The sequence below is a fragment of the Carcharodon carcharias genome, chromosome 9 (genome assembly GCF_017639515.1).
Source record: "Carcharodon carcharias isolate sCarCar2 chromosome 9, sCarCar2.pri, whole genome shotgun sequence".
NCBI classification, from domain to species: domain Eukaryota; kingdom Metazoa; phylum Chordata; class Chondrichthyes; order Lamniformes; family Lamnidae; genus Carcharodon; species Carcharodon carcharias.
This window is the reverse complement of record NC_054475.1, coordinates 119,716,825-119,739,875: the sequence shown is the minus strand read 5'-3', so window position 1 is coordinate 119,739,875 and position 23,051 is coordinate 119,716,825. Positions and strand designations below refer to the sequence as shown.

General features: G+C 42.8%; 1 protein-coding gene across 3 annotated transcripts in view; it reads left to right on the top strand.

The window, feature by feature from the left end:
- Positions 1-7,795: 7,795 nt before the first annotated feature.
- The window catches only part of LOC121282016 (chloride intracellular channel protein 2-like), a 31,284-nt gene continuing 16,028 nt past the window's right edge, over positions 7,796-23,051 (top strand). The window contains exons 1-4 of one of the 3 annotated variants that reach the window (XM_041195340.1): positions 7,806-8,125; positions 9,533-9,657; positions 11,982-12,091; positions 16,742-16,867. In XM_041195340.1, coding sequence (XP_041051274.1) covers positions 12,036-12,091; positions 16,742-16,867 — 182 coding nt within the window. In that variant the 5' untranslated portion in view covers positions 7,806-8,125; positions 9,533-9,657; positions 11,982-12,035. Of the gene's footprint in view, positions 8,126-9,532; positions 9,658-10,716; positions 10,975-11,981; positions 12,092-16,741; positions 16,868-23,051 lie in introns of those variants that run through there. The other 2 variants (XM_041195338.1, XM_041195339.1) reach the window with 2 other exon arrangements.

Sequence of the window (23,051 nt, the reverse complement as noted above, 5' to 3'; positions counted from 1 at the left end):
ACTAGCTGAGTTGCTCTTGCAGAGAGCTGCCATGGACATGATAGGATGAATGGCCTCCTTCTGCGCTATAACCATTCTAAAGAATGTTCATTTATGTAGCATCTTTCATGACCTTAGATTGTCCCAAAGACAATTAAGGACTGTTCTTTAGGTGTGGGATATGTGCATTCCTGGTACAGCCAGCATTTATTGCCCATCACTAATTGCCCTTGAGAAGGTGGTGGTGCAGCCACCTTCTTGACAAGTGAATGGATCGCTAGACCAGTTCCAAAGGCAGGTAAGTATCAATTACTTTGCTGTGTGTCTGGAGTCACATATAGGTCAGACCTGGTAATATATTCTAAGCTTTTATTTCTACTGGTGGAGCACATCAGCACATCACCTTGGAGGATTTTTGTGCACATAACAAAATTCATCCTGCAAATAGGTGGAAAAAATTAGAGGGAACACAGCTTAGGACATTTCACTATGTTAACATTGTTATGAATTTTTTTTGTTGAAGCTTGGAGGCAAGAGAAGCAGTGCTGGAGCTGTTTGGGCCAATGCTACAATCATGCAGATGAGGTGGCACACAAAAATTGTGTGTCTCTGACCTTGACCTGCATGGGCACAGACAGGTCACATATCACAATGTCCATGCCTAAAAACCAGGACAAACTAATTTTTAGCCCCAGGAATTAGCAGTTTTCATTGATCCTATGTTCCAATAATATAGAAGTACAGAAGGAGTTCCAAAAAATATTATAAGCATGATACCAGAAATGAAAGGCTACAACTATTAGGGAAGAATGAATGCGCTGGGACACTTCTCCCTAGGAAACAAAAGGCTGAAGAGTCATTTATTAGAGCACATGAAAATTATGAAGAGTTTTGATAGGTTAAGCATGAGATGTTTCCACTAGCGGGAAAGTCCAAAACCTTGGGCTATAAATATAAGATAGATCCAATAAAGGATTCAGGAAAAATGGCTTTTCCCAGAGAGTGGTTAGAATATGGAACTTGCTACCACATGGAGTTGTTGAGGCAAAAAACATGAATCCATTTAAAGGGAAGCTAGATAAATATGTGAGAGGGTGAGATGAAATAGAGTGGAAGAAGGCTTGTTTGAAACATAACATTGCAGAATGGATGTGTACATGACTTGAAATATAGATATTAGACCGAATGACCTGTTTCTGCACTGTAAATTCTATATAATTCAACACAGATATTAATTAAGCACATATTTATTCAGCTCTTTCACCTATTTTTTGACAAGTTTTGTGCTTCTTTTTGTATGACACTAGATTGCATTGAAAATGGATTTGGCACATTTTCATTTCTAAGCAAATGTTTTCGTAGTTGTGAAGCTTTTGATAGGCGTGTTTTTATTAAACATCCTCCAAATTACAGGAATTATACTTCCTCTGGTTTTCTAAGATTTCTTCATCAGAGTTTCCATTTTCCTGTTGCTAACTCCCAAAGCCCCTTGTCATCATTGTTTCCATTGTCCGTCTTGCTGCTAGGAGACTTGGCAAGTCACCATCCCATTTGTTTGACCGGCTGACTAGTTTGTTATATTTGGCTCCTTAGATCTGTTAAATGCCTTCAAAACTTCACAATTAGATATTACAATAAACAATTTTAAATAAGAAATAAGAAGGAATATGGGAATCTCTGGCAAGACTGTCATTTATTGCCCATCCCTTGTTGGTCTTGAGAAGGTGTTGGTGAGTTGTCTATTTGATTGTTGCAGTTTGTGTGGTAAAAGTGCTACAATGCTGTTCCCGGAGTTCTATGATTTGACCCTGCGACCATGGAGGAAGAGTGATATATTTCCAAGTCAGATTCGTATGCGAATTAGAGAGGAATTTGGACATGATCATCTTCCTGTGCATCTGCTGCCCTTGTCCTTCCTTGTGGTAGAGGTCACAGGTTTAGGAGGTGGTGCCAAAGAAGACTTAACAAGTTGCTGCAAGTCATCCCGTAGCTAGTACAAATTATTAGTGGATAAAATGTGGGCAATGCTCAGCAGGCCTGGCAGCTTCTGTGTAGAGAGAAATGGAGTTAATGTTTTAGGTCAGTGACCTTTCATAGAACTGGACAGTACAAGAATTCCATGGAAAGTCAATGTCAAAGCTATGTGATGGAGTGAGAGCACAGGCCATATAAATCATCACCTGCCTATAAAATATCTCCACAGCAATTAGGATGTGCTTTTGGTGAACCCTGAGTGAAGCAATTTTCCAGTTCAATAAGTAGGTTAAAAACAACCTTGTCATTTGTCCTGCTACAGTTGCACCTTCTGCTAGATTACAATGGATTGATTGTAGTGGTGATTGTGGGAAAGTCAAAGCCATTATTTGAGGTGGAGCATCGAAACTTTTTGCGTTTCAAAAGAAATGAATAATTTTTAAATACCTCATTTTGTTTTAGGAACTCTCTTTCTTTGCTGTGGGACAATCAAGGCTGAATTTTGCTGCTAGCAGGCTGATCCCATTATTGTAATGAATTCTGGATCAGGAATCCAGAACAGCAAGTGGCAGGAGATCAGATGCAATCTTCCTGGAGGCCAACTAAGAAGTACCACCCAATTAGGGATGGCGAGTGGGCACTGAATATGGCACAGCCAATCAGAATGACTGAAAGGAAGGGCAGCCGGCAGCCCCACTAAGAATCATGTGCGCTGCTCAGGCTAAAGGACAGGAGAGGGTGTCACAAAAAGGGGGTACATTACTAATACTGGAGCCACCAGACAAATCCTAAGTCCCAGAACCATCAGATAAATCCATCTTCAGGGGAGACACTTCCACTTGAAAACATTTGGCTGTGGATGTGCTGAATGAAATCTATATGCTCATTTGAAGATAACTCATGTTGCGAATATCTAGTTCGTAGTTCATGTTAATATTTTAGAGCTAATTTTTAGTTCTGAGGAGATTAAAGTTGTAAATGTAAGGAAATTAAAATTCTGAGCTTTAGAGATTGCCAGAACACTTAAAGATATGGCAGTTCAAAAGGTAACCTATGTTTGTTTAATAAAGCCAGGATAGAAGCGATAGAGCTGTAAAACAGTAGGTGGGCTTACTTAGCTAAAGAACTGGAGGCATGATGTCTGCAATCTTTGCAGTAATGGCAGTTCAGAGAGAGGGTCTTTGTTTTAGGAGGTAGAGCTTAATTAGTTTAAGAGCATTCAATGAACCCTGAAAGGTAAAACCCATTTCTTTTGTCACATTAAAGAAGAATTTGTAAATGAGGGATGTTTAATCTAAGGGTAAATTTGAGGACATCCCAGGGCAGGCTACATTGTCATGGAGATGGGTGGAGCTTAGGGAGATTCTCTGGTCTCTGTTTTTCTGGGTGTTTGCTAAGGTAGTGAGTTGTAGCTTGGAACTGGTATATGCAGTTTGCAGCTCACTGAGAGAAGATAGTTGAAGTAAATGTCAGTTAGACCTGCACTGTAAACAAAGTAATAACCTAACTTCATCATTCACCACGTGGATTGTGGGTGAGACTTAATCTCATTTTGAATTTTGTTAGGGAACAGAAGTTAGAAAATTTCCTGGTTTGAAACTAGTGGAAGAATAGTGGCCCTCACAGTCTTGTGACAAAGAAAGCAAACAGCAGAGCTAGCTTGGAAGTTACAAAAAAATAACCAGAACAGAGGTGTGAGGCGTCCACGTTCAAGAGATGGCAAATGAAGGTTTTATCTCTGAGAATAGCTGGAGCTGAGGAGAATTCTCCAGAGGACTGTGGCATGCTTATGGGTCGTCCCCGCAGAAATAAATAATTTTAAGATTGATGGTACCTCAAGCACTAAATTGTAGATCTTTGGTTACTGGGATGTTGTTGCATGAATATAGAAACTGTACAAGCTTAAGCTATGGATTTAACTTAACCCGGCTAATAAAAACAGGGTGGGTTTAGGATAATTATTCAGTTTGACTTCAATAGAGTGTAAAATGGGATGGGGTAGATATGTACATCTGACTAGCTCTATACCTGCTAGCTGGGTGGAGTTAAAATCAAGGGTATAGTTTCTGTTCAAAGTACTCCCCTCCATTTTACAGCAGAAAAATAATAATTTGAGAAGATATCGTTTGATACTTCAATAAATGGTAAAGTTTCTTACTAGTCTGGAAAGCTTTAAGTTGGGGATTTCTTTTTGTGAAGGCACACTAATGAAATCTGACTTCAGAATATACAGTGCTGTACATTCTGCTTTACTTTTTATAAAAATAAATTTGCATCAGTGAAAGTACACTCAGATTGACTCAAATCATCTCATGACACTATTTCAATGAAGAGCAGGGGAGACCTGGCCAATATTTATCCGTCAACCACCATCCTTAAAGCTGGTTACCTGGTCATTATTACATTGCTGTTTGTGGGATACATATTAATTGACGATAGTGTATACTTACATTACAACAGTGGCTACACTTCAAAAATAATTAATTTGCTGTAAAGCCCTTTGAGATGTCCTGCAGTCATGAGATATATAAGTTATTTTTCTTATTCAATCGTTCACGGAATATGGCCATCATTGGCGATGCCAGCATTTATTGCCCATCCCAAATTGCTCTTGACAAGGTGGTGGTGAACAGCCTTCTTGAACAGTGTGGGAAAGGCTGCTCATCCCACAGTACTGTTACACTATCATTGAAGCAAACATGACATATTTCCAGGTCAGGATGGTGTGTGATTTGGAAGTGAACTTGCGGGTGGGGCCCTTGTCCTTTTAGATGATAGAGGTTGCAGGTGTTTGAGGTGCTGTTGAAGGAGCCTTGTTGAGTTGCTGCAATGCATCTTATAGATGGTAACACTGCTGTCACTGTGTCGGTAGAAAAGAGAGTGAATATTTAAGGTGGTGGATGGGAGGCCAAGCCAGCGGGCTGCACAGCATTGAATTTCTTGGGTGTTGTGGAAGCTGCACTCATCCAAGCAATTGACAGTATTCCATCATATTCCTGACTTGTGCCTTGTGGATCATGATCAGGCTTTGGGAGACAGAATCCCCAGACCCTGACCTGCTCTTGTAGCCACAGTAATTAAGTGGCTGGCCCAGTTAAGTTTCTGGTCATTGGTGGTGGGGCATTTACTGATGGTGATGCCACTGAATATGAAGAAAAGCTGTTTAGCCTCTCTATTGCAGAAGATGGTAACTGTGTGGCACAAATGTTATCATTTATCAGCCCAAGCCTGGATGTTGTCCAGGTCTTGCTGCATGAGAAAATTCAAATGATACTGAACACTGTGCGATTATCAGCAAACATTGCGTTGGCTCTTATGATGGAGGGGAGATCATTGATGCAGAAGCTGAAGATGGCTGGGCCTAGGGCACTATCCTGCGGAATTCCTGCTGTGATGTCCTGGGGCTGAGATGTTTGAACTCCAAGAACAACAGCCATCTTCTTTTGTGCTAGGTGTGACTCCATCCTGCAGAGAGCTTTCTCCTGATTCACATTGACTTCAACTTTATAAAGACTCCTTTGTGCTTAACTGGGTCAAATACTGTTTGGAATTCAAGAGTAGTCATCTATTGAAATAAGATCTTTTGTCCATGTGTGGGTCAAGACTGTAATGAGGTCTGGAGCTGAGTGGGTTTCGTGCAACCCAAACAGAGCATCGGTGATCAGGCTATTGGTAAGTAAATACCAAATGATTGCACTGTTGACAAACCCTTCATCACTTAGCTGATGATTGAGAGTATGCTGATGGGCAATAATTAGTTGGATTGAATTTGTCCTGTTTTTTTGGTCAGGAAATACCTCAGAAATTTTCCACGTTGTTGTTAGATGCCAGTATTGTAATTCTGCTGGAAGACCTTGACTAGAGGAACAACTAGGTCTGGACCACAAGCCATCTGTATTAATAGTTGTTTGGTAGCACAGAACTTGAGTATTTCTGAAAAAGGAGAAATGTCAAAACTTTTTGTCCTGATCGCACCAGGACATTAAGCAAGAATATCAATATAAGGGGAAAACAACAATTTATACTGTATGGGAAGAGAGTGCTGATTGGCTGACAAGTGGACTCTGATTGGTAGAGGCATTGTCATGGAGAATGCATCAGTGATGGTGACTGACTGTTAACTGCCAAGCATTGTTTGAAGTTTAAACCAGGGCAGCTTGACCCTGACTGGTCAAGGCATTGCCCTGAGGAATGAGTCAGCAAATGGCTGTAATTTATTTTATTTAACTGAAACAGGTGTGTGTGTACATGTTCTTTCTGTCTGCAAAGAACAGGGCCCTGTGAATTCATATATGTAGCTTCCAGTATATGCAAATGCGCCACACTGAGAGCCCAATTGTATAAATTGTTTTTCCCTTATATTGGTATTCTTGTGAAGTATCTTGATGAATGCAAGACAAAAGGCTTTGACATGATTCGTTTTTCAGCAATACTTATCAGTGTTGTCTGAGTTCCTACATCTACTGTGCCCAACCATTTCTTGTATTACGAGGAGTGAATCAAATTGGTTGAAGACTGGTATCTGTGATAGTGAAGACTTCAGGATGAGGCCAGCACTTTTGGCTGAAGATGGTTGTGAACACTTCAGCATTGAATGTTGAATTCACATGCTGCACTCCACCATTATGAGGATATGGACATTAATAGAGCCTCCCCCTCCCATTAGTTGTTTAGTTGTCCACCACCATTCATGACTGGATGTGGCAAGGTTGCAGAGCTTTGATCTTGTCCATTGGTTGTGGGACACTTGGCTCTGTGTAAAGTGTGTTGTTTCTTCTATTTAGCATGCATGTCGTCCTCTGCTGTAACTTCTCTAGGTTGACACCTCATTTTCAAGTACACTTGTTGTTGCTCCTGAACCAGGATTGTTTGACTGCCTCGGTAATAATAGTAGAGTGAGGGACATGCTGGGCTATGAGGTTACAGATCATGGGGTACACAACTCTGTTGTTGCTGCTGGTGCACAGTGACCCATGGCTGGCCTGTTTTGATTTGCTATATCTGTCCGAATCTATCCCATTTAGCACACTGGTAGTGCCACACAAACATGGAGGTTGGTAATCTCAGTATTAACATGGGGTTTCACCTCCATAAGAACAATGCAGCTTTCACTCTTGCCAATATTCTCATGGACAGATACATCTGTGGCAGGTAGACTGGTGAGGACTAATCAACAAGGTTTGTCCTGTGTGTTGGTTCTCTTTCCACCTGTTACAAGCCCAGTCTTGCAGATATGTCCTTTAGGACTGGGCGGGCTCAGTCAGTAGTAGTGTTAGTGAGGCGCTCTTGTTGGTGGACACTGAAATTCCCCATTCTATCCTCAATGCTTCCTCCAAATAGTGTTCTACATGGAGGCATACTGATTCATCATCTGAGGGAGGGTGATAGATGGTTTCCTCGACCATGTTTGACCTAATTCCATAAAACACCATGGGATCTGGACTCAACATTGAAAATTCCCAGTGCCCTCCCAATAGTATACCACTGTGCCACCACCTATGGTGGGCCTGTCAAGCCAGTAAGACAGACCATACCTAGGGATTTTGATGGAGTTATTTCTGTCAATTCTGGAGCCAATGTCTATTGACAGATAGGGTATTTATAAACTATGATATAATCAGCCTTAAAAATTCTGAAATTTATATGTTAGCTTCCTTTCTAAATATCTGTGACTGACTGTAGAGGTTAGCAATAATACAATACATTAATATGAATATATTTTTACATTTATTGGCTTTTTGCATCTGTTTTCTGCTGCTCAAATTTCTTCCTGGTATTTTATAGTAAATAACATTGGGATAATGCTGTGTCATTGTTGTTGCTTTCTGCCTTGTTAAATTAGAGACCACCCTCTGATTTCTACTGAGGGAAGCACAGTGTTAAGACAGACAGGACGTTACACCCTAACTAAAGAGAAAGCAAACTCTCGTGTGCCTTGTGGAGACTTATTGCTGCTGAGGTGACTGAGGTGTCCTGCGCCTTGAGAAAAGCTCACAAAACAGTGTGTTAATCAAAGAAGCTTCCATACTTGCTTGGTGCTCCTTGTTCTTTATGAAACTCCTTATGAAGACTTTCCTTATACTTGGTCTATTTGTTTGATTATTCCTCTGATCCAGCGATGGCCAAACAAGGGTCGGGCAGGGAAAAGCCAAACATCGAACTTTTCATTAAGGTAAAAAAACAGATGAAATTTTTAATGTAGACAATTATACAAAAACCTTCTCTGTGGTTGTGTCTCAAGTGGATTTTGGTTTTTCTTCATTCACTGAGTTTATGTTTTAAATGTCAACATTTTCATTATTCAATTAAGTAAAGATTTAACTGTTTCCTTAAACTCTTTTACAAACTCTGAATTGTGGTTTGATTTAGAATGACACCATATATCAATGAGTATTAAAAGAAATTGAAGTATTGTATGAATAATACATAATAAATGACATCATTACACTATTTTTCTTTTAGTAGTGTTCAGTACCAAGCTTGAAATTTACTTCATATTCTGTGGGGTTGGGAACTTAACAGCAGCCAGTAGAGAGTAAAATTGCCATTAGTGAGTGTTATGAAGCAAACTGAAGGTTTGACAGGATTAAGTGGAGAGTAATCTGTTCGCTTATATCCTATATTTCTTGTGACTGCTTCAATGTTAGAAGGAACACAGAACCTGGAGAGCAAATACTGTTAAAACTGAACCGGATCTTGGGTTGGGGCTAGGGGCTGGCCTGACTCCTTGAACCCAAACAGTAGTCAAACCAATAATAAAAGAGCAGAAAATCTCACTGTGTTTCATTACCTTGAATGTTTGTAAATTAGCTGATGTAACACTTCTCATAATATAATAACCCTTTCCTGTCTTTGTCTATCCTCAGTTGGCATTGACTGCCTCCTAAGATAAAAGCAAAATGCTGTGGACACTGGAAATCTGAAATTAGAGCAGAAAATGCTGGAAAAGCTCAGCAGGTCTGGCAGCATCTATGGAAAGAGAAACAGAGTTAAAGTTTCAAGTCCGTATGACTCTTCTTCTGAGCTGAAGAAGAGCCAGATACACTTGAAACATTAACTGTGTTTCTTGCTCCACTGATGCTGCCCAATCTGCTGAGTTTTTCCAGCACTTTCTGTTTTTATTATTGACCGCCTCCTGTTCTTTCCCAATTTAACATTCCTTGCTAGCTTCGTCATCATTTAAGAGTGCATAAGCCTTCTTGTCCAAGGTGTGACTTGAATTGATCAACTTTTTGAGTCAAGTATTGATCTTCATTGCCTAGAAATAACATACCTTAAAAAAACAGTGGAGGATGTGGTTTCAACTAAATAAATCGATTGTATAGTGCCCAACAAAGACTCTAAGTTTTAGCTCTCGCATATCGCATATAAAATAATATGTAGCAAAGAATATACAAATCATTCTATAGATAGTTTCAAATGATGGCCTGACTGTGTGAACACTATTGGATCTGAACACTGAGAAAGAATTATTGCTTCAACATTCTGGCAATATGGGTAAAGTTCCTCTGTGCTAGCATATGTGCTAAGCAATATTAGTGATAACTACTCAATTGTTCATTTTTACCCCTTCTTTTAGGCTTGCTGTTTCGTTGTTTCACATCTTGGAACATTTATGCTAAGTTTAGCATTGTGACTTCAACTTTGGATGGATGTTAAATTAACAGCGTAAATTTGGAGTCATGGCCTGAGCTGACTCCCAAGGGAAGTAGAGGCGTCAACTGTGGTTCAACTGGAAGCACTCTTTCCTGTGTATTGCAAGGTTCTGGGTTCAAGGGCTCCAGGGCTTGAGCATAAATGTCAGGGCTGACACTCCAGTGCCTTACTAAGGGAGTGCTGCACTGCTGGAGATGCTGTCTTTTGGATGAGATATTAAACTGATGCCCCATCTGCTTGAGTAAATGTAGAAGATCCCATGGCCACATAGGAGCACGGGAAGTCTCCCCAGTGTCCTTGCCAACATTTATCCCTCAATCAATATCACAAATTATCTGGTGATTATCACATTGCTGTTTATGGGAGCATTGGCCGCCATGATTCCTACACGACAACAGTGACCACGCTTCAAAATTAAGTACTTTGAGATATCTGGTGATTCTGAAAAGAACCATATAAATACAAGTATTTCTTTTCAGAGAGTCATGGAGTGTAAATCTGAGTAACCTGGTCTGAAAAGTATTTAGAGGGTTTCCTGGATACTGTAAACCCACCAACCCTTAAAATAAATGGGGACAATGCTGGGACTCTCCCCACCTCAACCCCCAAATTCATACATTTCAAGCTCTTGAGAGTCAGCTGTATGTGTGTATCTAGGGCCAGGATTTTACATTCAGCATACGGGGGTGGGCCCGACATGCTGGTGCATAAAATGATGGGCATGCATCCTGATGTAATTGTGTGGTCTCGCGATGTTTCATTCAATGGGCACGTGCCGGAGTCAGTTGTGCGCCCGCCGATATCCAAAAGGCCTATTGAGGCCATTAAGGAAGTAATTAAGGTCAACTTTATGCTGCCTGTCCAACCTTACGGATGGTGGGCAGGCGATAAGGCCAAGCGACCTTTATGTTTTTAAAGAATCCTCATCCTCAAGCGGAATGAGATTTCCTAAAACTTTTATGAATTAAATTTTTTAAATTTCTGAAATATTAAAACATGTCCCATCTCGTGTGACACAGTGAGGAGGCATGTTTCTTTACTTTTTTATTGTTTTTATTTATTTATTTCAAAAGCGGTTCAATCTCCCTGCATGCACGAAAGAGCACTGGCCCCGACTCTCCCTCCTCCCCCCCCGCCCGCACAGGTAGCACAGAGCACTACCACTCGCATCTTACACTGGGCAGGCCTCAACTGGTAGTTGGCTCCGCAATCGCTCCCGCCGAACCCGCCCGACTCTGGAAAAATTCAGGCCGAGGTGCGTGCAGTACTCTCTCCTAACTAGGGGTCAAGCAATAGAGATTCTCCTTCTGGCTTGGAATCTAATCAACAAATGCAGTATAAATGCAACCTCAGAGTGCTAACAGGGTAAGAAGCCCATTTCTAAATACTGCTGGTTGCGTTCTGACAGTGTATATTTGAGAGGTCATCAGTGGACTTTATCAGTTGTTTCCTGATGGTGAAATTTGGCAGCTACCCCTAAAATGGAGCCTTATCTGAAAAAAACACTGGTGTCAAAAAGTGAAGCTTCAAGCACTTTGAAAATTAAATGTTATTCAGGTATATATTATCACAAGTCGAATAGCAGAAAAATGTTAGAAACTCAAAATGGAGTGTTTAAATTCAAATACTAGAAATTTATTTTCTCCATACGTAGAAAGACATTAAAATAAATTATTAGTACCTCTGTTGTTGTACTGGAGGGATGGATTTGGTGCAAACACATTTGTGAGATAATATCATCAGCAATAATTTCTACCCTTCTGTGACTGAAATAATCAGTCAATTATTTCCATTTAGAAATTAATATTAAACATTTTTGAATTTCTCAAGCAGTATTTGAATGCCAAATAATAAGAAATTAAGTTTTAATGTGTTTTGCATTTTTGAATTTCAAACACTGTTACCAATTACTGACTTTGATCACTGAATTGAGACAATTACTTAACCATTTTTACAAGCGATCTAACCCTTTAAAGAATTTATGGTGTTATCTAAGAAGCAGGGAGTCAGAAATGAAACTTCAAGCGCTTGCAAATTTAATGTTATTTAAGGTATATATATATATAACCAGTCCAAAGATGCTGAAGTCCTGGTTATAATTCATTGATTCTGAAGCACTTTGAAACATCTTGAGCTTGTGAAAAGCACTATATAAATGCAAGTTTTTTTTCCAACTTTACAGGACTGCAGGTAGCTAAACAGGAAGTTCTAGTCATCCCTTACAACTGAAGTTATAAAATCACCCTCAGTTTTCCCTTCAATGTATGATATAATAACCATAATATTCAGCCTTGTACATAATTCTGCTAAAACAGAATACTGTGGACTACTTAACTGAGAACCTAAGATTCTATTATTCCTCTCTTCTCTAGGCTGGTTTCGATGGAGAGAACATAGGAAACTGCCCCTTTTGCCAACGTCTCTTCATGGTTCTATGGCTGAAAGGAGTTGTCTTTAATGTTACAACAGTGGATATGAGAAAGTAAGGTCCACAGAGCTGGGGAGGGCGTTTAATACTTAACATAATTTCAGTGATCCATGGGGACTGATCAATCACATTTTAAGTCAATCTATCATTTAAGTTATCTATAAACTCTGTCAGAAATGTTAACCTCTGTGGTTTGTGAGCAAGGCATGGCAGATTAAAAAGAGTGTCTTGTACTGCTCCACTCTCAGACGTGGCTCAGGGGTAGCATGCTTGCCTCTGAGTCTGGGGATTGTGCGTTTAAGATCTCACTCCATGAACTTGAGCTAACAATGCCAAAGCAGTACTGAGGGAGTGCTACACTGTCAAGTGTGCTGTCTTTCAGATGAGGAGTTAAACCGAGGTCCTTCCTCTCCTCTTGTGTGTTCATAAAAGATCCTAGTTCACACTTCCTCCAATTAAAAGGTGTGACCATGGGAACCCATATGAACCCCAGTTATGCCTGTCTCTTTATGGGGTATGTGGAACATTCCTTGTTCCAGTCCTACTCAGGCCCCCTCCCACAACTCTTTCTCCGGTACATCGATGACTGCTTCGGTGCTGCTTCATGCTCTCGTCTGGCCCTGGAAAAATTTATTAATTTTGCTTCCAATTTCCACCCCTCCATCATTTTCACATGGTCCATGACTGATATTTCCCTCCCCTTCCTTGACCTCTCTGTCTCAATTTCTGGTGATAGGCTGTCCATCAATAGTCATTACAAGCCTACCAACTCCCACAGCTACCTCGACTACAGCTCCTCACACCCCACTTCCTGTAAGGACTCCATCCCATTCTCTCAGTTCCTTCGCGTCTGTCACATCTATGATGATACCACTTTCCAAAACAGTTCCTCTCACATGTCTTCCTTCTCCCTTAACTGAGGTTTTCCGCCCACGGTGGTTGACAGGGCCCTCAACCGTGTCCGGCCCATCTCCCGCACATCCGCCCTCATTCCTTCCTCTCCCTCCCAGAAGCATGATAGGGACTCCTTTCCTCCTTATCACCCCACCAGCCTCAGCATTCAAAGGATCATCCTTGGTCATTTCCACCAACTCCAGCATGATGCCACCATCAAACACATCTTCCCTTTAACCCCCATCCACCCCCCCCCCCCCCCCCCCCCCCCCCCCCCCCCCCCCCCCCCCACCCCGGCAGCATTCTGTAGGGATTATTCCCTCTGGGACACCCTGGTCCACTCCTCCATCACCCCCTACACTTCAACCCCCTCCATGCAACCGCAGAAGGTGTTACACCTGCCCCTTTACTTCCACCCTCCTCCTTATCCAAGGGCCCAAACACTCCTTTCAAGTGAAGCAGCACTTTGCTTGCACTTCCCTCGATTTAGTCTACTGCATTCGCTCCTCCCAATGCGGTCTCCTCTACATTGGAGAGACCAAACGCAGACTGGGTGGCCACTTTGCAGAACATCTTCGGTCTGTCTGCAAGCATTACCCAGACCTCCCTGTTGCTTGCTATTTCAACACACCACCCTGCTCTCAAGCCCACATGTCCGTCCTTGGCCTGCTGCAATGTTCCCATGAAGCTCAACGCAAGCTGGAGGAACAGCACCTCATCTTCCGACTAGGTACTATACAGCCTTCCAGACTGAATATTGAGTTCAACAATTTCAGATCATGAACTCTCTCCTCCATCCCCACCCCCTTTCCGATCCTCCTTTTTCCAATAATTTATATATTTTAAATATATTTTTCTTTTCCCACCTATTTTTAAATCTATTGTTTTATCTCCATCTTTTAGCCCATTTTGAGCCCTTCCCCCTACCCCACCCTCACTCGGGCCATCTGCCACTTGTTTGTCCTGCTTTCTACCCTTAATGTCACCATTAGTACATTGCTTAGATAATATCACCACTGTCAACACCCCTTTGCCCTTTTGTCTACAACATCTTTGGCAATCTCTTCTTTGCCTCCACCTATTACTGGCCCTCTATCCAGCACTACTTGTCCCACTCCCCTCTACCAGCTTATATTTCAGCACATTTCTATTTTTCTTTGGTTCTGATGAAGAGTCATACGGATTCAAAATGTTAACTGTGTTCCTCTGTGCAGATGCTGTCAGACCTGTTGAGTTTTTCCAACTATTTTTGTTTTTGTTTTTGATCCTAGTTCACTGGTTTGAAGAAGAGGGAGTTCTCCCTGGCATTCTGGCCAATAGTTATCCCTCAATCAACAACACTACCTGATCATTTTCATACTGCTGTTTGGGGGAGTTTGCTGTGAGCAAATTGGCTGCCACGATTCATATATTATAACAGTGACTATGTTTCAAACGTATTTATTTGGCTGTAAAACACTTAGAGACATCATGAGGTTGTGAGAACTGCCATATAAATTCAAGTCCCTCTTTTCTTTTATGTTTTCAAATTAGTTTACGGATCTATGTATTTTCCTGTTAAGTTTCCTTTTCAGTTGTGGCCAGCTCATAAATCTATACAACTAGGGGGTGTAGGAGCTAAGCCCTCAGAACTATTTTAATAGCATACTGAATGGAGATCAGCTGAGGATACTCAGTAGATGTAGAGTCCCCAAAAATATGGATTTTTCGACGTAATGGATTTGGAAAAATACTTTTAAATGTATTTTAAAGCATAATGTATTCTGAAAAGTTTTATAAAATCTATAAATAGCTTCTCTCAAAATGACAGGTGGCGAGGTGAGTATGGAGACAATGAAGTGACAAGGTAATATAATGATTATATTACTGGATAATCATGCAGGGGTCTAGATTAATAATTTAGAAATATTAGCTTAAATCCCACCAGGCCAGTTTGAGAATTTGATTCAGTTTCAAAAATCTGTAAAAGCAGCCATGAATCTGTTAGATTGTTGTCAAAGACAAACTGGTTCACCTATGTCGTTTAGGGGAGGACAGTGGCCTTCCTCATCTGGTGTGGTTTATATGTGACTCCAGCCCCACATCAGTGTGAGTGCCTATCAAACTGCTCAACATTATTGAACAATTGCAGCGGTTCAAGAAGAAGGCTCACCACCACCTTCTCAGGGTAACTAACAATGGATAATAAAAGCTCGTCTAGCCATTGATGCCCACAAAAGTTAAAAAAACATATTTAAGATGATAATCAGTTAGCTTTGATGATGTTTTCTCATGAACTGAAAATAACTTGTCATTCGTTAACTTGTCTTAGTGATCAATAAACATCTGTTAAGTTATTGGTCCAAGGTACAGGGTAGGGATTTGACAGGTTCCCTTTAAATACAGTGAACGGTGAGAAACTAAACATTGAAGCCGATAGAGCATTTTTTTTAACAGAATACTACGAACCGGTTAAGCCATAAGAAAGTTGGAATTCAAGTGAAGATATTCCCACAGTACTGTCCTGGAGTGTCAAATTAGACCATGCTCTCCAATCTCTAGACTGAGGCTTGAATTCACAACTTTCTAAGATCAGTCACAACATTGAGCCAAAGCAAATATTTAATGTTCATTTTCTTGGTGATCATGAGTTTATTTAGGGCACATTTAGTATAATGTTTAAACTGTTCATATAGCCACGTTCGAGAAGTAGCATGGATGATCAGGACTGTTAAGGAAATGTCTTGGTAGTTGCACAATTCAAACTTGTGGCAAGAAAGTTAGTTTAAAAGAGTTGTAGTGTGTTTGCAGTTGGGCACCATGCTGACTCCTTGGAACAGAGCCTCACACAGGACACTTCTGGTGTTAGTTCTGTTATCCTGATTTTCAAACACCCTGAGAACTGGAACCTCATGGAGCACTATTTTGCAGGGATTAAACAACTCAGGATTTTGAAATTAGGCATCCCCGACTATCCAGCATCGCTAGTTACTGCCAACAGTCAGTGAGAGGAGACTTTCATTCTGTACCTGAGACACAATGCCTTGGATAGTGACAGGAGAGGGATACAGAGGTCGGAGTGGTGGGCTGGGGGTGGTGGTGGTGGTGGGGTCAGATGAGATACCCAGGTTTCCCTGCATGCTACCGAGTTTTAACCCCACAGCACGTGTCTTTTGCCCTTGACAAATGCTTGCTTGGAAATCAACTTGATTTACAGGCTTGACTGCCAGTTGGCCAGAGAGATCTCTGGAGGAGGCTGCTGAAACAGGCAGGGCCGATCAACAACATTGGTGGGTTCGATCCTAGGTGGTCCAATCCATGGCCCTGGATGGGGTCCAATCCCAGGATACGGAGTTTCAGATACCTGAACCTGGGGAGTCTGACCCCCGATGGGTATGATGGGGGAGGCTGTGGGAAGTGCAAGCACTTTTACCCCTCCTAGCAGTACCAAAAAGACACTTATCTCCTCATCAAATTTCTCCTTGCCTCCCTTCAACTGCCAGCTTTCCTGAGGCCCTGGAAACATGTTGTCTGTTGTTAAACCTGTAAAACTAGTTAAATGGGAGGCTACGAACCACATTAAACTATTTAGTGGCCAACACATCTCCTGGGAGCATACTGGCTGCCTATGCTACCACGCTCCATCCACTTTAAACCCAGAAGTTAGTGGTTTTGTGTCAGGTTTCAGATTTTAAAAATTTTACCAACTGATCTGACCCCAATCCACCCTTTTTTTGATTTTAAAATTCACCCGACCTTAATCTTATTTCTGCAACATGTTGGAATTATATATTTCCATTATTGTGCTGACAACAGTTCTCATTCTCACAGGAGACCAGAAGAGCTGAAACATTTGGCTCCGGGCACCAATCCTCCATTCCTTATCTTCAATGGAGAGCTGAAAACTGATTTCATCAAGATTGAAGAGTTTCTTGAGGAGACACTTGCTCCACCCAGGTATAAAATATGGACCATAATAGGAATGTCGCTGTTACTACGATATAGTAATTTGAACTCACTTAGCCAGACTAGTAAATTGCTAGTACAGTTCCTCCTGGATGGTTTGGGCATTGATTGAGATGTAGAACATAGGAATGCAAGAGGAGAAGATGGCAGGAATGGAGAATAAGGATCAAAGACCAAAACAATTAATGAAGAATAGGATTGGTGGAAGTCAGTAATGAGTAGAGTCCATTTCCTAACACCTGGCAAGCCTGAGCGACAAAATCCAGAGCCTGGAGCCTGGTGAAGGGAGTAGAGATGACCTTAGGGCTGAGAACAGGAGTGGAGATTTTCCTGGGGTTTATTCAGGAGGAGGAACCTGAGGTTAAGACTGAGATGATTTTTTTTAATGACAACTTTTACTTTTAAGTTTAACAACACATTTTAAAAGGTTAAGAGAATAAAAGGTTTTTATAGCTAAAGGGAGAGGAGTGGGACAAGCTAAATTGCTCTTCCAGGTGGCTGGCACAGGCTTAATGAGCAGACTGGCCTCTCTCTGTACCGTAACCTCTCTACAATTCTATAAAGATAGCAAGACTGGTCATTCATAGAAGATATCAAGAATTTCTTTCCAGCCTGCATGTCCATTAAAGTCAGGATGACGGCGCATCCCCAAACTGCATTTTGGAAAAGGCACCTTCCAGATTACCCCCATGAGGGCATTCAAAGAATCCAACAAAATTAGTCATGTGTGCTATTGAAATTCATGCTGATTATTCTTTATTATGGCCCAGATCTTTCGGCCTCTGGATAGTCAAAGAACAGCCATACCCTATAAGACATGCAATGGGACCCCCTGGAAGGCCCAACACAATGACTCTGTGGGAATAGCCCAGGAAGTTTGAACTTCTGATGGGCAGTTCTCCTTCTCCCTGGGATCCTCCGAAAATGTCTCCAACCCTGAGTTACAGTTGGAGACTTTGGACAGCTCCGACTTACTTACTTGAATAGCTACCCAATAAATTTTAGACAGGAAAAGGCCTTGTCTAACACCTGGGTAACTAACAACTGACCCCCAAATCACTCACACTGACTCCCTCCAACTAACCCCGCCCCCTTACCCCAACTGCCCTCTGACCCAACCTGACTAGTCACAACCCAAACCAATCTCATTCCACACTGACCTGACCTGACTATCCCCCACCTACCTATCCACTCACCCAACTACCCTCCTGCCCCCTACCCACATACCACCCTACCCATTTTCTATCTTGCCATTCTACCCACCTGCTACTCTACCCAGCTGCCACCACACCCACCTGCTACCCTACCCTCTTACTTGCCCTACCCCCTTACCCACACTAGCCTCTTTCCCACCTATGTTACACATTTACCTTCCTAGCTGTTTTAAATGCAGTTTTAGGACATTTAGACTCTTCACTTACCGAGATATGGCAGCTAGTGCCATAAAAAGGGGGTGTAGTTTCTGCATGGATTCTCTGTATTGCTCCCTATAAGGTTTACTGCATGGATGTGAAGGATCCTCCACTGAAAGACTGCCCTGAAATATCAGTGGAAGGTCACTGGCATTTTTTGTCTAGTTAGGTTGGAAAATAAGGGCCTGAAATTTCAGCTCGGCAGGTGGGCGCAATCAGTGGGCCCGAGAGCGGTCAGGAAAAGGATCGTCGACCATGATTGGCCCCTGACTACAATTCGCCCATCCACCAACATGTTGGACGGGCTACGTAAAATGACGGACAATTGCGCTGTTAATAGGCTTAATTGGCCTCTTAATTGTCAGCGGGTGCGCTTCCGACTGTTATGCACGCCAGCCGACCGAAATATCGCGCGATTGCAAGATTACGCCAGGACATTTGCTAAACATCACCTTGCACGATTTCACGCCCGATTGGGTCAGGCGTGCACCCACCCATTCAGCATAAAGTGCAGCCCAAGGTTTCCGATCTTGAGCTGAAGTCTGGGCCATATATTTGATTATATGTTCACATTGGGCAGGATCTTCCAATCGGTGAGCGGGGGCAGGGCCCGCTCACCGACACGTAAAATGACACAGGATGACGTCGGGTGGAGTTCCCAATGTCACCCCACATCGTTTCCATTTTCAGTTTGGTTGGAGCTCAGCCGAATCGGCTGTGCGCCCACTGACCTGTCAATGGCTATTAAGGCCATTGAGAAACTAATTAAAGTCATTAATGGACCTGCCCGTTCAATCTTAAGGTTGGCGGACAGGCCGGGAGCCCTGGCGGGCTTCAGGAAAAGCATGAAGCCTCATCCACAGGCGGGATGAGGTTTCATGAGGGTATTTAAATTTTTAATAAAGGTTTCAATAAAAGTTATGGGCCAGTCCCAACTCACGTGACAGTGCCACATGAGGGGACATGTCAGGGAAATTTTTCTATCATTTTTATTGCAAATTTCAATTCGGAGCCGATCTCCCTTAGGCAACACTTAGCCTCAGGGAGATCAGTGCTCCCCTATGTGCGGACGCACGCGAAAGAGTGCACTCCCGGCTGAGGGAAAGCCCCCCGCCCCGCCCACGCTTCCTGACACACGTCATGCTGGGCAGGCCTTAATTGGCCCACTCATGTAAAATGGCAGCACACCCACAATTGGGGGCGCCGATTGGAGGCACGCCCGCACGCGCCCGCTCCTGCACTTCCCCCCAATGGGGGGAAAACTTTCCCCCTTGTGTATTTCATGCCTATGCATCTGAAACGGTTGAATAAAATGAAATGTAATAATTGTTACAAGGTAGGCCATAGGTTTTACTCCTCCTTCCTGTGCCAACCAATCAGCACTCTCTTCTCATAAAGTATAAATTTGTTGTTTGCCTTACATTGATATTCTTGCTAATTGACCTGATGAGTGCAAGATGAAAAGCTTTGACAAAAAATGTCCCTTTTTTCAGCATTACTCAACTTTTATTTTTATGGATGTATGCTAAAATTAGTGAGCAGCCAAGGTGGCCACTGGAAACAATTTGAAAGAAATACTTGAGTGATTTAATTGGTTGATTTTGTGGTGCTTGCTGTTTGTTTACTTGTAGTTTTTCACTACTTTCTGGCTACTCACTTTTCTTTAGGAAAAATATACTTTATTCATAAAATATCTGAAAGAACAATACAAAACATTTCAAAATGGCCATCACAAAAAGTGCAATCATATTCAACTTTTCCACATAGATCATGAGATGCTTCAACACAATCAATGAACATTACAGACATTTCAACATAGTCATTACAGACAGACAGTGTTGTCTACATAGATCATGTTGCACTCTGAGGTGCTTCAATACAATTGTGACATATGTAATATTCACTGCATACGTTCAATGTGAGTCATACAGTCCAAGGGGTCGATACAATTCCCAGGCCCTTGGCGCACTATGGCTGAAAGGTCTTAGACAGCAACCTTTCCCCATTGCACCTTTGCAGTGGCTGCCCCAAACTTTAGTGTATCCCTCAGGACATGGTCCTGGACCTTGGAATGTGCCAGTCTGCAACACTCGGGTCGGGAACAACACTTTGCACAAGGCCAACAAGTTTTGAGTAGACCAAAGAGCGCCTTTCACCGAGTTGATGATCCTCCAGCTGGAATTCACAGAATCACACAGTGCAGAAGAGGCCCTTCGACCCATCGAGTCTGCACCAACACGTGAGAAACACCTGACCCCCTACCTAATCCCATTTACCAGTACTTGGCCCATAGCCTTGAATGTTATGACATGCCAAGTGCTCATCCAGGTACTTTTTAAAGGATGTGAGGCAACCCGCCTCCACCACCCTCCCAGGCAGCGCTTTCCAGACTGTCACGACCATCTGGGTAAAAGAATTTTTCCTCACATCCCTCCTAAACCTCCTGCCTCACCTTGAACTTGTGCCCCCTTATGGCTGACCCTTCAACTAAAGGGCACAGCTGATCCCTATCTGCCCTGTCCATGTCCCTCATAATCTTGTACACCTTGATCAGGTCGCCCCTCTGTCTTCTCTACTCCAGCAGAAACAACCCAAGTCTGTCCAACCTCTCTTCATAACTTAAATGTTTCATCCCAAGCAACATTCTGGTGAATCTCCTCTGCACCCCCTCCAGTGCAATCACATCCTTCCTATGATGGGGCGACCAGAACTGCACACAGTACTCCAATTGTGGCCTCACCAATGTTCTATACAACTCCAACATGACCTCCCTACTTTTGTAATCTATGCCTTGATTGATAAACGCAAGTGTCCCATATACCTTTTTCACCACATCACTAACATGTCCCTCCGCCTTCAGAAATCTATGGACACACACGCCAAGGTTCCTTTGTTTCTCAGAACTTCCTAGTATCATGCCATTCATTGAATTCTTCCTTGTCAAATTACTCCTTCCAAAGTGTATCACCTCACACTTTTCAGGGTTAAATTCCATCTGCCAATTATGTGCCGATTTGACCATCCCGTCTATATCTTCCAGTAGTCCAAGACACTCAACCTCACTGTTAACCACCTGGCCAATCTTTGTGACATCCGCAAACTATCTAATCCTACACCCAACAAAGACTCTATGCCGTTTATATAAATGACAAATAATAGGGGACCCAGCACAGATCCCTGTGGTACGCCACTGGACCTGGGCTTCCAGTCACTAAAGCAACCTTCTGTCATCACCCTCTGTCTCCTACAACTAAAGCAATTTTGAATACACCATCCATTTGAACCCATTATCAAATTACCCTGTATCCCATGTGTATTTGCCTTCTTTATAAGTCTCCCATGTGGGACCTTGTCAAAGGCTTTGTTGAAATTCACATAAGCTCCATCAACCACACTACCCTCATCTACACTTCTGGTCACCTCCTCAAAAAATTCAATCAAATTTGTTAGGCATGACCTCCCTCTGACAAAGCCATGCTGATCAAACCTTGCCTCTCCAAGTGGAGATAGATTCCCTCCTTCAGAATTTCCTCCAATAGTTTCCCTACCACTGACGTAAGACTCACTGGTCTGTAGTTCCCTGGCTTATCTCTACAACCCTTCTTAAACAGCAGAACCACATTAGCTGTTATCCAGTCCTCGGCCCTGTACTTCACTATTTGAGAGATACCCTCAGTCCATCCTGTAGCCCTATATCTGAGGGACCCCCTCAGAGCACCCTGTGCCCCACTATTTGAGAGCCCCCTCAGTCCACTCTGTACTCCACTATTTGAGACCCCTTCATTTGGCCCTGTACCCCACTATTTGAGAGAAGCCCTCAATCCGTTCTGTGCCCCACTATCTGAGAGACCCCATCCATCCTGTTCCCCTCTATCTGAGGGGCCTTCTCAGCCCACCCTGTACCCCACTATCTGAGAGACCCCCTCTTCACCCCTCTATTTGAAAGACCCCGTCAGTCAGCCCTGTTCTGCTCTGAGAGGTCCCTTCAGTCCACCCTGTATACCTCTATGTGAGAGCCCCCTCAGTCTGCTCTGTACCCCACTATTTGAGAGTTGATGTTTGTCTCGGTGTGTGTCCCTGGTTACAGCCTGTAGAGCACAGAGTCTTGTGTCACAGAACGGCTCGGGATGAATCTTGACAAAAACCACTGCATCTCTCTCCAGATCTTCTTTGCAAAGGCACATTCCACAAGGAGATGAACAACAGTCTCTTCCCCACTACAGCCACCTTGAAGGCAGCATGCGGAGGGGGTGAGACTCATGGCATGCTGGAAGGATCTGACAGGGAGGGCCTTTCTCACCACCAGTCAAGCTACGTCTTGATGCTTGTTGGAAAGTTCATGCGATGAGGCATTCTGCCAAATGACTTTGACAGTCTGTCGGGGAAACCATCCCACAGGATCCACCATCTCCTTTTCCTGCAGGGCCTCTAGGACATTACGTGCCGACCACTGCCTGATGGGCTTGTGGTCAAAGGTGTTTCTCTGCATAAATTTTTCCACGAGGGACAGGTGGTCCAACTACTTGGAGCGTTCCGCGACAGCATGGCCAGACCCATCCTTCGCAACACCGGGGAAAGGTAGAACCTTAGCACATAGTGACACTTAGTGTTTGGGTAGAGAGGGCCTATGCAGCTGCACACAAAGGTGGCCATCAAGATGAGGGCGATGTTGAGCACATTTTTTCCCCCTTTGTCTAGAGGTTTGTACATCGTGTCCCTGCAAACACGATCCGTTTTCGACCTCCAGATAACTTAAAAATGGC